The 15,887-nt window shown below is 37.0% G+C and overlaps 1 protein-coding gene across 1 annotated transcript in view; it reads left to right on the forward strand.

Annotated features, from left to right (window-relative positions):
• Positions 1–15,887, forward strand: part of IL1RAPL2 (interleukin 1 receptor accessory protein like 2) — a 564,779-nt gene that overhangs the window by 537,444 nt on the left and 11,448 nt on the right. Inside the window, exons 9-11 of the mRNA XM_055081598.1 lie at positions 317–462; positions 9,159–9,302; positions 14,659–14,829. Coding sequence (XP_054937573.1) covers positions 317–462; positions 9,159–9,302; positions 14,659–14,829 — 461 coding nt within the window. The remainder of the gene's footprint in view (positions 1–316; positions 463–9,158; positions 9,303–14,658; positions 14,830–15,887) is intronic.

A 15,887-nucleotide genomic window follows, 5' to 3' on the forward strand; every position in this document is an offset into this window, starting at 1 on the left:
GCTCAGCTTAGAATATGGAGTCCAACGTCTCCTCCTGTTTGCCACACAGATCATATTGGCTTCATTTATCAAAACCTAGTGGCATGATAATATTTCTTTTTGCTGAGTGAATTCCTCACTTTTTTCCTTTTCCATCTGATCTTTGCGTTGAGTCACTTGTTGTGTTTTCTTTTTCAAGTTTCTGCACATACACCCCGTCAGGATTCTCCAGGCCACTGGAGACCTTAGTAAGCTACGTAACCATCTTTAGTCCTTGCATGGCTGGGCTCTCCCCAAATCAAACCAATTCAGTCAAGAATACTGTCCTTTATTTCAGGCTCCTCAAAGAGCATCTTGGAGAAAAAGAAGTTGAGTTGGCACTCATCTTTGATTCAGTGGTGGAGGCTGACCTGGCAAATTATACCTGCCATGTGGAAAACCGAAATGGACGAAAACATGCAAGTGTTCTGCTGCGTAAAAAGGGTATTTTTTAAAATAACTGTTACTATAGTTTGTTTACCTACCAAGTAACTATTGAAGTTAGGTATGTTTCCTGGCCTGATTTTATCATTTAGTATAAATGTCTATTAAACATTTTGTCTTTTTAAGGAAATATCTCTCTTGCTGTGGATATTAGCATAAAATTCCTATGATCTTCCATACCATTAGGAAGTAGATAAATGAAATGAAATGTTGTTATTTGTTAAATCCAGTGAGATGAAATATACCTTGGTTATAAGTGTTACATAAAATTTGATAGGCATTGATATTCAACATTTTCTCTATATTTCACTTCATCCTATATTGCTTAAATTAAATACTAGGGGTTTTACTATTGGATGAGAAACAAAATCACTTCTTTATTCCCTGACTAAAATATAAATAAAAATAATGGATAGTATCATATAATTTTTACAATTATTATAATAAAGATCATGAACAATATTTCATGATATGACCCGGTGTTGAAGGCCTTCAGCAGGTGCATATATTTTTAAATACTTTGGCATTTATGTAGATCCCTCTCTAGAGTTGATTCCATATGGGGTGGAAATTGTATATAATGAGCAAAGAAAAGAAACTATAAATTTACAAATAAAAGAGATAAAAGCAGACATAGGAACAACAATCCCAGCTGCTGGAGCAACTTCTGAGATTGGCTCTTACCCTGAAACAACTCCTGATTACTGCAAAAGGCTAAGTACTTTCTGTATGTGTGCATCTGGCAAAGGTTTTGTAAATGTAACAGAACAAATGTTCTCAATCAGTGTTCTTTTTGTCTAGGCTATAGAGCTAGAACAGATTCAATCAGCAAGGTCACTAGTTGTACCTTGTAGCCAAGATGGAATTTCTATTTTCCAACCAGTCCTAATATATAACCTTGACCAGCAGCTCTAGGAGAAGCAGGGAAATGTCATTATTCTGAGAATAATGCTTTTATCTCTCTAGCACCATTTCTTACTCTGTTGGACTTGATTTCATCTTAAAATAATGGAGTATTTAAGTATAGAGGAGTCTAATATAGAAAGTGAAACTAGGAGACCCTGCTTCAGGAGGTCCTGGTTCAGCCACTGCCTTGGCTACCTACTTCAGTAGGACTAACTTGTCTGATTAGACATCCTAAACTTTAGTTTCCTCATCTACAAAATAGGGGTAAAAATACCTACCTTGTAGAGTCACTTTGAGGTTCAAATAATAATGATATGGTGTGAAATATACCATGCTCAAACAAGATTTGTTATTAAATGGAATTTGGATAACTTGTATCCACTAAGCAACCACTTGTCCACCTACTTGAAGGGCAGACATTGATTATGTCCAGATACCTTGTTGCAAGGATCGCTTTGTTCCTGTCCATCTCAGTCTTATTTTAGGCTTAGAGATCCTCCAAGCCGGACTCTGCTGCACCTCTGTATCCTCAGCAACTTGGGCAGTGTCCGGTCACTAATAGGCACTTAGAACTCATTCTGGTTAATAAATGAATAATGTTCTCTTTTATTATGGAGGATCATGTATAGCAAGCATCGTGTTAGGTACTAGGGAATAGACATCCCCAAGTCTGTGGGGGGCTTATAGTCTTCAGGGCAGTGAGGATACAAAGAAAGATAAAGCTCAAACATGAAACAAAAAACTGCACAAAATGTATATAGTGTTACAATTAAAAGCCTGCTCTGATGAAAAATAATGGGGGTCTTACCATATAGTCAGTCAGTAGAGACAGAAATAGCCTTGAGTTTTAAAATAAATCCATTTCCCTTTAATAAGTAAAGCAACCACTAGCAGCCCTTCAAATTTCTAATAATCTGACACTAGAAACCAAGGTACGCTGCAAAACTGCTGCCTCCCATGGCTTCTGCAAGGAAATGTCTCTAAATCATGAATAACTGCGAATATTAACTCTCATCTTCCTAATCGTTAAATATTAGAGTTCCCCAGGGTTCAGGTCCCATTTTCTCACTCACTCCCTAGATGATTTCAATCCCATCTCCACCTCAGTTTTGCTTACGATTTATATGCTGACATCTCCCAAATTTATATCTCTAGCTTGGACTTCTCGCCTAAACTCCAGAGTTGTATTCCTAACTGCCTATTCAGCAACTATTCAAAAACTCCACTAGTAGACATATCTAGCAGGCATATCAAGCTTCACTTGTCCCACACAGGATTCCTGATTTCTCCTCCCTATAAACTTGATCCTCCAGTTGCCTTCTTCATCTCCATCACCATCCTTCCAGTTGCTCAGGCCCAAAATCCTTGGAGTCATCATTGACTTCTTCTTTTCTCTGCTCATACGCTATATCTAGTCTACCAGCAAATTCCATGGCTCTACTTTTAAAACATATGTACTCTGAGTACTTTCCCCATCTTCACTGTTATCATCAGAGTCTAAGCCACCAGCATCAATTGCCTGGCTCACTGCAATAGCCCCGTGAATGGTCTCCCTGCTTCCCCCTTGTCCCCTCACAGTCTATTCTCATCACAGCATCTGGAGTGATCCTTTTAATATCTAGGTCAGATCATATTATTTCCCTAATTAGAACCATCCAATTACAGAACCCTCGCTGTTACACTTAGAATGAAACCCCAAATCTTTGCCATGGCCTTCAAGACATTTCTGATCTCATTTTCTACCACAGTCTGCCTCAAACCTTGCACACACTAGCCTCCTTTCTATTTCTCATGCCAGGACTCACTGAGCACAGTCCTGGCTCATGATCTTTGCACTTGCTATTTCCTCTGCCTGGAACACTGCTGTTTCCCCCAGCTGTTCCCATGCCTCATTCCCTCTTTTCATACAGGTCCCTGCTTAAATATTATCTACTCAATAGGCCTTTCCCTGGCCACTTTTTATAAAATAGTACTACCCAATCACTTTCTTTAAAAAAAAAATTTAGCTTTATTGAGGTAAAACTGACAAATAAAATTGTAAGATATATAGATATATTAAGTGTACAACGTGATGATTTGATATCTGTGTACATTGTGAAATGACTCCCCCCATTGAGTTAATTAACACATCAATCACCTCACACATCTACATTTTATGTCTGTGTGCGTAAGAACATTTAAGTTGTACCTTCCCAGCAAATTTCAGTTATACAGTATAGTGTTATCCACTACTGTCACCATGTTATACATTAGATCCTCAGACCAGATTCATCTGCCTGAAAGTTTGTACCCTTTTACTAACCTCTCCCTATTTCCTCTCCCACCGTCCATCCCCTGACAACCACTTTTCTCCTCTCTGTTTCTGTGACTTCAGCTTTTTTTTAAGATTCCACATATAAGTGATACCATGCATTATAATATTTATCTTTCTCTCTCTGGCTTATTTCACTTAGCATAATGCCCTACAGGTTCATCCATGTTTTAGCAAATGACAGAATCTCCTCTTTTAAGGCTGAATAATATTCCACTGTGTATATATGCCATATTTTCTGGATCCATTCATCCATCGATGGACAACCCATCACCTTCTTTTCCCTCTCACTTGGCTCTATTTCTGTTTATTGTATTTACTACTATCTGATATCATATTACATACTTGTTTTCTTCTTGTCTCCCCCACCCCCCCCCCACACACACTAGGATGTAAACTTCATAAGAACAGGGACTTTTTCCTGCCTTATTTACCGCTGTATCCCTAGCACATAGAATATAGTAAGTGCTCAAAAACATTTGTTGGGTGAAAATGGTCTTCCTAGAGGACAGGTGCAATAGGATAGAGGATGGGCAACAGGGATTGGTAAAGAGAGGATTTCCCTGAGATCTGGTCTTGACTAGTGTCTATTCTGGGTTATCTGAATGCATTTCTCTTTTCAAAACATTCAATTTCCAGATTGGGGGATAAAAACTCAAAGACCTCAATAGCCAGGTAGATATTGAAATTAAAAGAAAAAGAGGTCTGGATATTAAACACAGGCTAGAGGAAACATGCCTTGCTTTAAAGGGCAGTCACTATTCTTTTCTAGATTATTGCCATGCTTGCTGAAATGTGAACCTAAGGATATGAAAGCTTCAACGTTTTCAAGTGAAGTTGAAAGCCTGGATATGCAATATTTTTATTTTAAAATATTAGTATCTACTTTTTGGGAAACATATAGACCAACAAAAACCTTTTTTCTGGCCCATTGTAAACCAGTTTGTACTCTCTGTTTTAGGTAGCATTTAAATTTTTTCACTGTGCTTTGCAAAAGGATGCAGTTCATCTTCCCTTACTCCATTTTCTTTAGGAGCTCTCGACAATATGGTAGAGGTCCAGAAAAGAACAAGAAGCCCTATGGTCCTGATCCAACATATTAACTCAGACTGAACTCTGGCTTGTATTGCAAAATTTCAGTTATTTCCTTTGGAGTTGAACCTTTCAGGCTTTATCACAACATAGCCTGGCATCAGTAGCCACAGGATTTCCACCTGGAATATGAGTATGGCTCGTTTTATGGAACAATAACTTCCTGATGATCTATAAGTCAAATATCAAAAATGCCATAAGTGATCATTATAGAGAAGAAACATTTCATGAATCCTTTCACAAAGTGAAAAGGCCATTCGTAAAATGAAAACTCATGTCTAATATATGCAATTAACAGGGTCAGGCATTCTCAGAGCAAGATGTCTCTTACCTATGCATCTTCTACCTTCATTTACTAACCTGCTACGCCCTCACTCTCCAATGAACTATTTGCCAACAAGTACAACTAACATTTTAGTAAGAAATTCATTCTATTTTTTTTGGTGAACCAAGACTCTGAACTTAATGCTAGGAAAATTTTGATAATTATGCCTTCTCTGCACATACTCCCTTTCCCACAAACAGAGACATATCAATGACTCTTTCTCTTCATCCCTAGTGCTACAGCCCCATCCTGAACCCCCAACCTGTATAGGAGACCCTCAGGTGGGATCTCCTAACCTGCTTCCCAACTTATGAGTAAGCTCAGAACAGTTCCAGTCTTCCTGCTCTCCAGTCCCTTGACTTCAGCTATTATTTGTCCCATTCTATACTGTCTGATCTCTATGTTCAAAGTGAAGAACTAGCTGGGTTCAAACTAAGAAGGTTAAAAAGAACTACACTTGTACTTTGGGTACCTGGAAAAAGTTACAATCCCATAAATATTTGCTGTTCTGGCTATCTCTATCCTTGTGAAGTGTATACACGACACAGTCCAAATAAAATGACTTTCACCTTCTCAGTCAGGAAATGTCCCTAGAAGTATAGATCCTGCTGAGATGGAAAATGGCAGTTGAAAACAGAAGACAAAAGAAAAGCTAGGTGTCAACTGGGTGATGGCAATTCTGCCCTCTGATTATAGGATACATGTTTCCCTTTTAATGTGACTGCCTGGGCTGAATCAAAGAATACTGGTTGAGTCTCAGGGACTCGGTCCACAGTTTTCAATGTAAACAGCCATCATTAGGTAATATCTTTCAAAGATATTTTTATAAAATGGACCCCAAAACCACAAAGGTACTTTTCACACCACAGTTTTCTTCCATAAATTTACTGCTGAAAAAGGTGTCTGCTACTTGGGAGCACAAATTGTTCCTGCTGCTGAAGTTTTCCATCTACCTAATAGCAACTCTACTCTGTAAATAACATAGAAATTGCTGGAAAAAAAATCCCATTCAGTGACTTTGAAAACAGTTGAAAGCTGTTCTGACCGGAGAGTGAGACAGAGGGAGAGAGACAGAGAGTTAACAAAATTACAACATTAAATGAACATTTTACAACAGGAAAAACATGTTGAATCAAGTTAATCAATGACCTAAGATCAAAGAGAATTCAGTTTTCAGAGTAAACCGAAAAAAAATCATATTGCCCTGTCAATTTAACACTGGCTAGAAAAACAAATACTGTATGCTAATACATATATATGGAATCTAAAAAAAAAAAATGGTTCTGAAGAACCTAGGGGCAGGACAGGAATAAAGACTCAGACGTAGAGAATGGGCTTGAGGACACAGGGAGGTGGAAGGGTAAGCTGGGACGAAGTGAGAGAGTGGCATGGACATATATACACTACCAAATGTAAAATAGATAGCTAGTGGGAAGCAGCTGCATAGCACAGGGAGATGAGCTCGGTGCTTTGTGACCGCCTAGAGGGGTGGGATAGGGAGGATGGGAGGGAGATGCAAGAGGGAGGAGGTATGGGGATATATGTATATCTACAGCTGATTCACTTGGTTATAAAGCAGAAACTAACACACCATTGTAAAGCAATTATACTCCAATAAAGATGTTAAAAAAATAAAGACACTTGATATTCTTTTTTTGAATAAATAAAAGAATGCATAATTGATAAAACAGTAAGAAAACAAGCAAAGGTTGTGATACTGCAGCCCCACAGAGGTCTCATAAGCAAGCCTGCCTTACCACCCACATAGAGGCAGGCAGTGGTTCCTGGGGAGTCATTTTCTATAGGGAGGGCAGGAGGCAGAGCTAATATGAGGTAGGATTATTTTTACCTGAAATTTTGTGGCTTAATTTTCCAAATGACCACCTCTTGCAGCAGGCATGACAGAGATAGATTCCAATTTCCTATCCCTACTCATTATGTGGCCCCTCATAATGCTCCTTATTAATATATTTTGTCTCTCACAACAGCTTCACTCCCTTCTTTTTTCTATCCTTCTCCCTCTCTCCTTACTGAAAAAGAATACATTTATATTTCTTACATTTCTACTCAGCGACTCTCCTCATTGGCCATGCTGTCTCTGGCCACTACCATCTTCTCTATTACTCCACCTCCTTTAAAATACCAAATTCTCTATCTCCCTACAAAACTTAAAACTTCTCATATGCTGGACTCCAAGGAGCCCCTCGTTCCTTCTTGATGTAGCTACAGAATTCTTCAATACCCTCCAATAAACTGTCTGAGATCTGCTCGGTCCTATCGTTCTGCCTGGCAATTGTAGTTTAGCTTCTTTCCTTGGAATTGGAAGGGCAGAAGAATCCAAAATTCACCGCAGGTCACATGTTCTTGAGAAGCATTACCAACAGTTCTATGGAGGAAGAGGGAGAAGGAATTTCATGGTCACTTTCCAGAGGAGCTTACAAAACTGTGGTGTAATAAAAAGAACCTTAAATATGAAGTTAGAATATCAGGACTCAAGTCCCATCTTGGCCACTTCTTAGGTGTATGACCTTGGGTAAGTGAATTAAACTACTGAGTCTTAGATTCTTCAGTGATGAATTTGGACCAACAATTCTTGCCCTAAAGGATTACTTAGAGAATAGATAGTAGACTGGTAGAAAATTTTACCTATAATATACATTACTTGTAGTATATATTATATATGTTAATCTTTTTTCTTAATCTTATTGTTATATTGAGCCTAATTTATCTTGAGCAATAAGCCTATATAGAGACAAGGGACAATCCCAGGGAAAGGCTCATGATTTTATTGTTAGAAGACCTTCAAGAATGGCCGTCTGTCAGGGTCATCAATTTGATTTTGGCAGTACCCCAGAATTGCTCCATCCAGGGAGGCTGATTGATGCCAAGCAAACTCATAAGCAACTGATGTACAAACTAAAATGCCACTCCCTTTTTCAGTTTGTAGTTACATGGTAAGCTGAATTAATAATAAGAGTCACTTGGTAATTATGGAATTAGATTAAGGGGAGCTTAGCTAATTTTTAAGATAGTTTTATCTGTATTATGTTGAGACCAATGAATTTCCCTGTCACACAGTGGAAAATATCTCTGGTCTAGTGTCTTCCAGATTCAGCATTTCTCCTCTGGACATTGCTGAATTCATATTCTAAATTCTTCTCTGACTTCCCCTTTCTCTAAATTCCATGATGCTATCCCCTCTTTTGATGATGATACACCCTAGATTTTGTTAATATCACTAATTAAGCTACAGGTAAGTCACTATTTCCTGGGCCTAGGATATACTATGTCTCCTTCCATTATGTGTTGATTTAATTGTTCCAACTCTCAGAGTTCTAGGGGTGCCCCACTGGAAGAGCCTAAGGCTGCTATCAGGTAGCCTGGTGTTGGCTGAATAGGCCAAGTGATTAGCCTAGATTTCTCATTCTCTTTTAGCTCCACTGGGCATATTATATCACATATAAATTATAGTCATTTATTCAGATAAGTAGGGGAAATGGATAAGCTAATTTCCCCTGCCTACCTTCTATTGGATTATATTCTACTGTGGTCAAATGAAACAGTTAAATCTTGTAGGCTCATTGGATTTTATTTGATTCTGAGAATAATTTTATGATGCTGTTCTCCTGTAGAAGAATAGGGCCTGTGGCCTAAGAAGTATTCGATTGTAATCTTGCTAAGCCAAAAGATAATTTAACAGAAACAACAAAATATTGGACCTGAACCCAGTAAAAGGCAGCTGTAATAGTTTCCTGAAGTACACTTAAAGCAAAAGTATACATGTGAGGTCTAGATGTGTTCAAAACAAAGTGGGAGAGACTATTCTTTTTCAGATAGACATCACTTTCAACAGTAAAATTTTTCAAATATTTAGCAGAGAGTTAATTTAACGAGAAATTGATTTACACAAATGTATCAAGAACGCATCTACTTACTGCATTAGGCAAGAATCTTCTGTAAAGAGAAACAGAATGGGTTGTACATCTTAGAGACTAGAAATATGGGAAGTTCCTCAGTGTTGCTGATTTAATTACCTTTTCCTGTTTATTTTATGTGTTCCAGATTTAATCTACAAAATTGAACTTGCAGGAGGCCTGGGAGCAATCTTCCTCCTCCTTGTACTGCTTGTGGTCATCTACAAGTGCTACAATATTGAATTGATGCTCTTCTACCGACAGCATTTTGGAGGTGATGAAACTGCAGATGGTAAGCTGTCTCCTATTGTTCAAATTCAATTAAAAGACATGAATTTGTGATTATGTAAGAGAATATCCCTATTCTTAGGAGATACATGATGAAAAATTTAGAGTTAAAAGGCTATGACTAATGCAACTTACCCTCAAATAGTTCAGAAAAAAATGGTATTAATCTATCAAGAAAGAGAGCAAAGGGGAGAAAATATTAATAGATGAACCTGGGTAAAGAATATATCAGTGTTCTTTAAAATAGTTTTATTTCTTGAAATTTATTTCCAAAAAAATAGTTTAACAAGGAGATATTAGTTGGTCAGGAGATCAAACAATTGCTGTCAAAGCCCTTTCCCTTATTAAGAAACAAATTAAGAATCAATTTCATGTTTTTCTTCCAGAAAATTCAAATTTAGGCACAGATCATATTTAGCTCTTCCTGGCATGGAAAAAAACAAATTATTCAAAAAACATATTAAAAGCTACGGAGATACTCATTTTAAAGCTCATAGTACATCTGGACTGATATATTTTGGATGATTGTAGCACAATTCTCAAAGGTGACCTCAACGGAAAAAAATTCAGAATGTGGCTTATAATTCTCTTCTGTTTGCCGTTTATGGCCCTTGAAAATCTTATATATGAAATATCAACAAAACGTTGTATTGAGCCTTGTTTCTTTGAACATTCAAAAATGATTTAATTTTTCAAGAGAACAAATTACCATATTTCCAATCAATACCAATAAGAAATCATGACATATCACTCCTTATGCATACAGTCCTCACCCACAAACTACTATAAGCCTTGGAAACATGTGTATGGAATGCCTTAGGTAAGCCAAGATAAAAAAGAAGTTCAATTGTAAGTCATTACTTTTGAAAAGCCAGATTTAAATTTTAGTTTTCATTCTATTGGAATAATGAAAGTTAGAGCTTTTGTTTGTTTTGAGATCCTCAAAGGAGAGCAGTTTATGATTTTGTTTTATTTTTATAGTGATAGGATAAAGGCAGAGTGGTGAATGTAACATCAAAATTTTTGAAGAATCTTTGATTTTGGTCTTATTGTTACTATTATATGAACAATGATAGGAGTGTGTTTTAATTGACTTTTATGTTTTCACAGTAAATTCGAGAAATGCTGTTTGGTGAATACATATGCATGCTCATTATCAAAGCAGTGTATTTACCTAATGATTATAGCAGCCTATTCAAAAGTACCAAAGACCCTTATTTAGATATATCTTCAATATGAGAAATTAGGGCCTGTTCTGACGATAATCATATGCTGCAACAATATGTATAAAAATGTAGTCAATTACCTTCAGTTTCTGTATACAATAATTAATATTGAAAAATCTGACTTCTTAACCTGCACACATAAAATAATGAGATGAAATATGCTATTGAGGAAATTTTCACTGGTTCCCAAGCGCCAACAAATGACTAAAGTATCTAACTGGGAATGTTAAAGATGCATTGTCTATATGAAAGTACATGAAAGGGAGTCTGCTCTGATTCATTTGCTTTAGGTCATGATTACAAGCAATTTGTTAATACTTTCTGCAAGAGGTGATATAGTTTATGAAGTTAATATGAAATAATTACTTTCATCACCCATATCCAATAATCCAGACTAACTGATCAGTTGTAGTACATATTTGTAAGATTAAATTCATGCTAATATCATAGGACATTTTGCATCTGTATCTCCAATGTGGCCCATGTGGCCAAAGATGACAAGTAATCTAGAGCATTTTGGTTAGAGAATTGTGTGTATTGGTTCCAAACCAATTATTTTAGGGAAAAATTCAATTGGGGGGGAACTTCAAGGATTTTCAGCAGGAAGGAAAATTAAAATAGTTTATATTCCTACATGGAAACTTGGACTTTAAACACACAATCTCTGTACTAGCTGAATAGAATACTAAAAAGTCAGCAGATATGTAGTGAGGATGAATAAATGAATATTAAAGCCCTTCTAGAAATATCTAGTTTCATGATGCCAAATGTCAGCTAGATAGCCTGCTGAATTTTCATTTCTTTATTTAAATATTTTGACATCTCATAGACACACCATAGTTTTACCCATGTACTTTTTGTTCATGTGTTCTCTTGGAGTCATATCTATAGTAGCATTTCCTGAAAGTTCTTATAAAAATGCCACATTTTTTATAAAATAAAATCTATCAAACTGACTTCTTAAACATTTTTGATAAAATTCATTTCATTTCAGTTCAATGATTGCTTCATTTATTTGATCTTTGAATTATGCAGTCATTAAATACTTATTAAGTGTCTACTGTGTGCCAAGCACTATGAATGATGTATATACTTATATATATTCTTCACCTGGATTAACCCTACACACACACACACACACACACACACACACACACACACACACACACACACTGGTAGTATAGTAGGCATTGGAGACACAGTAATCCACAAAGTTACACAGTCTTTGCACTTTAGAAGCTAAGGATTTAGCACTGTGTTTAGCAGAGCCCCAGAAGAACTACGTTGTAAACAGGAATGGCTTCCTAATGGTGAACAGGATTAAAACGAGATTTTAAAATGGGAAGGACAGTGTGACAACAGGAAAATTCTTCCACAGAGAGTTTGGCTCCCTTTGTCATAACTTCTCTCTTCATTGGGAATGGCATACCTATGGTGACCACTGTGCGAGCCCTCTTCCTTATAATGTTCTGTCTCCATTGTGCTGTTTTCTGGTTCCTCAGTTGAGCTTAGTCAGCATGATTTAACACAGAGGAATGCTCATTAGCCTCACCTAGCAAAGTGGTGTTGCTGAATTGCCATTCGGTTTTAAAACAATTTTCAGGACTTGCTGTTAACCTTTATTTGCATCATACTGTTGATATTGCTCTATCCATCTTGCTCCTCTTTGTGAGCAACAGCTGTGGCTATTCATGAGGTTTTCTTGGCTGTCTACATAGAGCTGAAGTGCATTTTTAAAACTGTGGCATCTGCATCACTGCTTGCTAACTAGCTGGCATCCTAGAACTTCTGGGACATCTGACATGGTGGCTTGAGAGCTCTCTTCCTGCTCTGGCCAGCTACCATAAGCTCTTCACCTTTAGTTCACCTTAAAGGGACATGACTGAAACCAGAAGCAACCATTTTCCAAAGAATGGTGTGTTTCTAGAATGTTATGTACAATTTGTTATCCAGATGTGTTGGGTGTTAACACATATCAAAGACATCCATGTTCTTTCTCATAACTTGACTTGGGATATGCAAATATAGCAATATTTTTCTGGAAAAAAGTCTTTGTAGCATCACCTATATTAGAGTATAGGTGAAGCAAGTAAGGATAGGACCAGGAATATGTGAGATTAGGCATGGTTGGAGGGCAAATAGTCATAGTCAGGACAAGCAATGTGGCAAGAGTCTAGAAGTTCTGGCCAGATGGGTGAAAGAGTCAGGTAGTCATTGCAGATGGCTAGCTCATAGTAGATGCTCAACAAATCACTGTTGAATGAATTAATAAGTTGTTGCATTTCAGGACGTTTGTAAGATAGAGTTATCAAAGTCAGAGGAAACTAGGGTCTAGTCTAACATTATGGAGTTTGAGGCAGCAACACCATCCATCAAGAACAATGAAATACATTCTGCTCATAGAAATGGATCTGTTTGTCCTTTGGCCTATTTTATTCTTCCAGCTGTGTATCATCGGCAGCTCTCAGTCCCAGGTGAGTAATTATAGCTGGAGAAAGTCAAGGGCCTGCAGGTGCATCCTGAGCTTGATTGGAACAGGGGCAGAGGTGCTAGGATTACCAGGAGGTTCTTACATTAGCATTGCTTATGAACATTCTCGCTTCCAAGTGGCGTTTTATGCATAACAGCGGAATGTGCCCCGTTTGTAAGCCAAGTGATCTCAACTATCAGGGCAGTCCTTCATGTGCGTCTGCTTCTAGGCAATCAAGTACCCAACCAAGGTTCACAGCAGTCTTTTCCAGCTAGAGGACAGGCTAAAGAGAAGCCTCCTGGCTTCAGGCACCATCTTAACATAAATAAGCAGAGTTCCGTTCATGTGGGGGTAGTGAAGCCTGGAATCTTACTAGACTCAGAACAATATAATCCTGCCTCGGTTATCACTAGATAGTCAGGGGGTCCTGCTTACTCCTACCATAGGGTATCTATATTTCTTTATATGCCTATCACATATTCCTCTTTCAGCATGTAGAACCAAATTTTTGTGGTATAGGGAAGTGAGAGGCTGCTTCATCCTGTAAATTAACTTTTGGTCAAGTTTTAGCTATATTCTAATCAGGTCTGTTTTAATGGAAAATATTTCTGTGTTTTAGAAACAAATCCTGAAATGTTTGCTGGTCTTTTAAAATTATTATTTGCAAGTAACTAGGTTTAATAAATACTAATAGTTCCATATGAGTCTAGGTTCACTACATTAACTTTAAATTTTTTTTCTATAAATAAGGGAATTTGGAAAACCACTATAACTTTTCCAATGTGTTCCTTCTAAAACCAGCGGGGACTAATACTTTGAGAAAAATCTGCATATATATATATATACCGAGAGAGAGAGAGAGAGAGAGAGGGAGAGTTTTCTCTTTGGGGAGACTGGCTCTGAGCCAATACAGCAAAGGATGAAAACATACATTCTCAAAGCACAGTTAACTCTCTGACTAAATGTGTGAGGGGAAAACCTAATTTGACAATATTGGAAGGATGTATATTCTGAAACAAAGGCTTCTTTTGGTAGCTTGTGTCAAATTAGTTGGCCATGGATTGAACAAGAATAACAGGCAATGCACTTGTATAAAACCCAGCTGCTGTCTCTAATATTTGGTAATGAACTGCATTTTGTATATGAGGATGACGACACTAACCAACTGGAAGTATGGCATGTGCTACAAGTAGTGTTTCCAGAAGTGAGGCTGGATTATTTCGATCTTCCACACTCTAGGGCCCAGCCCCTCTTGGATCTCTTACACATATTTGTGCAAACAAGGTATAGTCTGTGACCAAGTAACAGAGCCAAGCCAACTGGCACAGAAAGAGTTCAAATCCATGAGTCTATTTAGTCCTGCATTCAAACACACTGGGCTGATCATTCACACCAAAAGTCACAAATAGTAGTTCTCTTTTATTCTGTCCTGACTATATGTTGCCCACTGCATAACAGTTTCAGTTCATATCCTATGACTATAACTAAGTTATGTTGAAATATACTAGACTTCTTATAGCATTGCATGTGACTTATTTTTTCCAGTTATTAATGACAGTCACTAATTATAGCGCTTATTCCAGCCTGTTAATGATTATAGACATTTAGTACTTAAAGAGAACCTAATGATACATACAACCCTTTTGTTTTTCTTTGTTTCTAAGACAACAAGGAATATGATGCCTATCTCTCTTACACAAAAGTGGACCAAGATACTTTGGAATGTGACAACCCTGAAGAAGAGCAGTTTGCTCTTGAAATACTGCCAGATGTGCTAGAAAAACACTATGGATATAAACTCTTCATCCCAGAAAGGGACCTAATTCCAAGTGGAAGTAAGTACTTTCAATTTTTGTATTTTAAAAGTTTGGCTTCACTTAAGTTATGTGGAGACTTCAAATGTTAGAGCCAAGTATTTAGATAGTTTTTCTTACAGGAGATTTTATTAAATTCAAATTTTTTCCCAATACCTGTGTTCTGACTTTCTAGCATCCAAATTTTTTTAAAAGGCACTCTCATTTATATTTTAGGTATGGTTTTTAAATTGTGCTTTAATGGTATGCTTTATTAAATTGCCTTAGTGTTCTGAGAAAACGATGATCGTTAAAAAAATGTGTATAAGTCGGATATTTTTTGCATTTCAGAATTTTTGCATTTCAGATTTTCAATGCATTTTAGTTCCAAATCTGGTCTTCTGTCATTGTGCTTCTACTTATACGTACAATCATTGTCACTAATAACTCTGAATTTATGCTTTAATACTCATTTCCAGATTTGCAGAAGAAAATCCACTTAAAAAATGAAAGTGAGGCCATGGCGTATGGCACCTTCACTGTGTATTTAAATTCTTTTTAAGAAGTTCTAGACTATGTAGGCTTGAGTGCTACTTTTAACTTATGCTACATATTGAAAGCTATATTTGAGCTTACAGAATAAATTCAGGTTCAAGTAAAAATATATACATTTTTCCTGTTTCTGTTCAGAGTACTGTACACAGTAAAGTGTGAGGTAAATACAGAAAAGATATGGTCCCTGCCCTCGAAGAGCTTGAAATGCCATTGAGGGAACATAAAAGTGCTAGAATTCATTTGCATGTCTATATTAATATCCTTGAGAGGGGGAGATTAAGCTGTGACCACAAACCAGAATATGGTAATTTATACACATGGGCTAACAACATTTAAAAGCTTATGTATTTAGTACTTCACAGTATAGAGAATATTTTCACATACATTATTTCGTTTCATCTTTACAATAAACCTATGTGGAGAAAGAGCAGGTACTGTTATCTTCATCTTACAGATGAGGAAATAAGGCCTGAAAGAAGTCCAAGACCAGTCATCTGGCAAATGGTAGAGATGGAATAAGAACCTATATCTGTCTGATTCTGGTT

This window comes from Physeter macrocephalus, chromosome 21 (genome assembly GCF_002837175.3).
Source record: "Physeter macrocephalus isolate SW-GA chromosome 21, ASM283717v5, whole genome shotgun sequence".
Lineage (NCBI taxonomy): Eukaryota > Metazoa > Chordata > Mammalia > Artiodactyla > Physeteridae > Physeter > Physeter macrocephalus.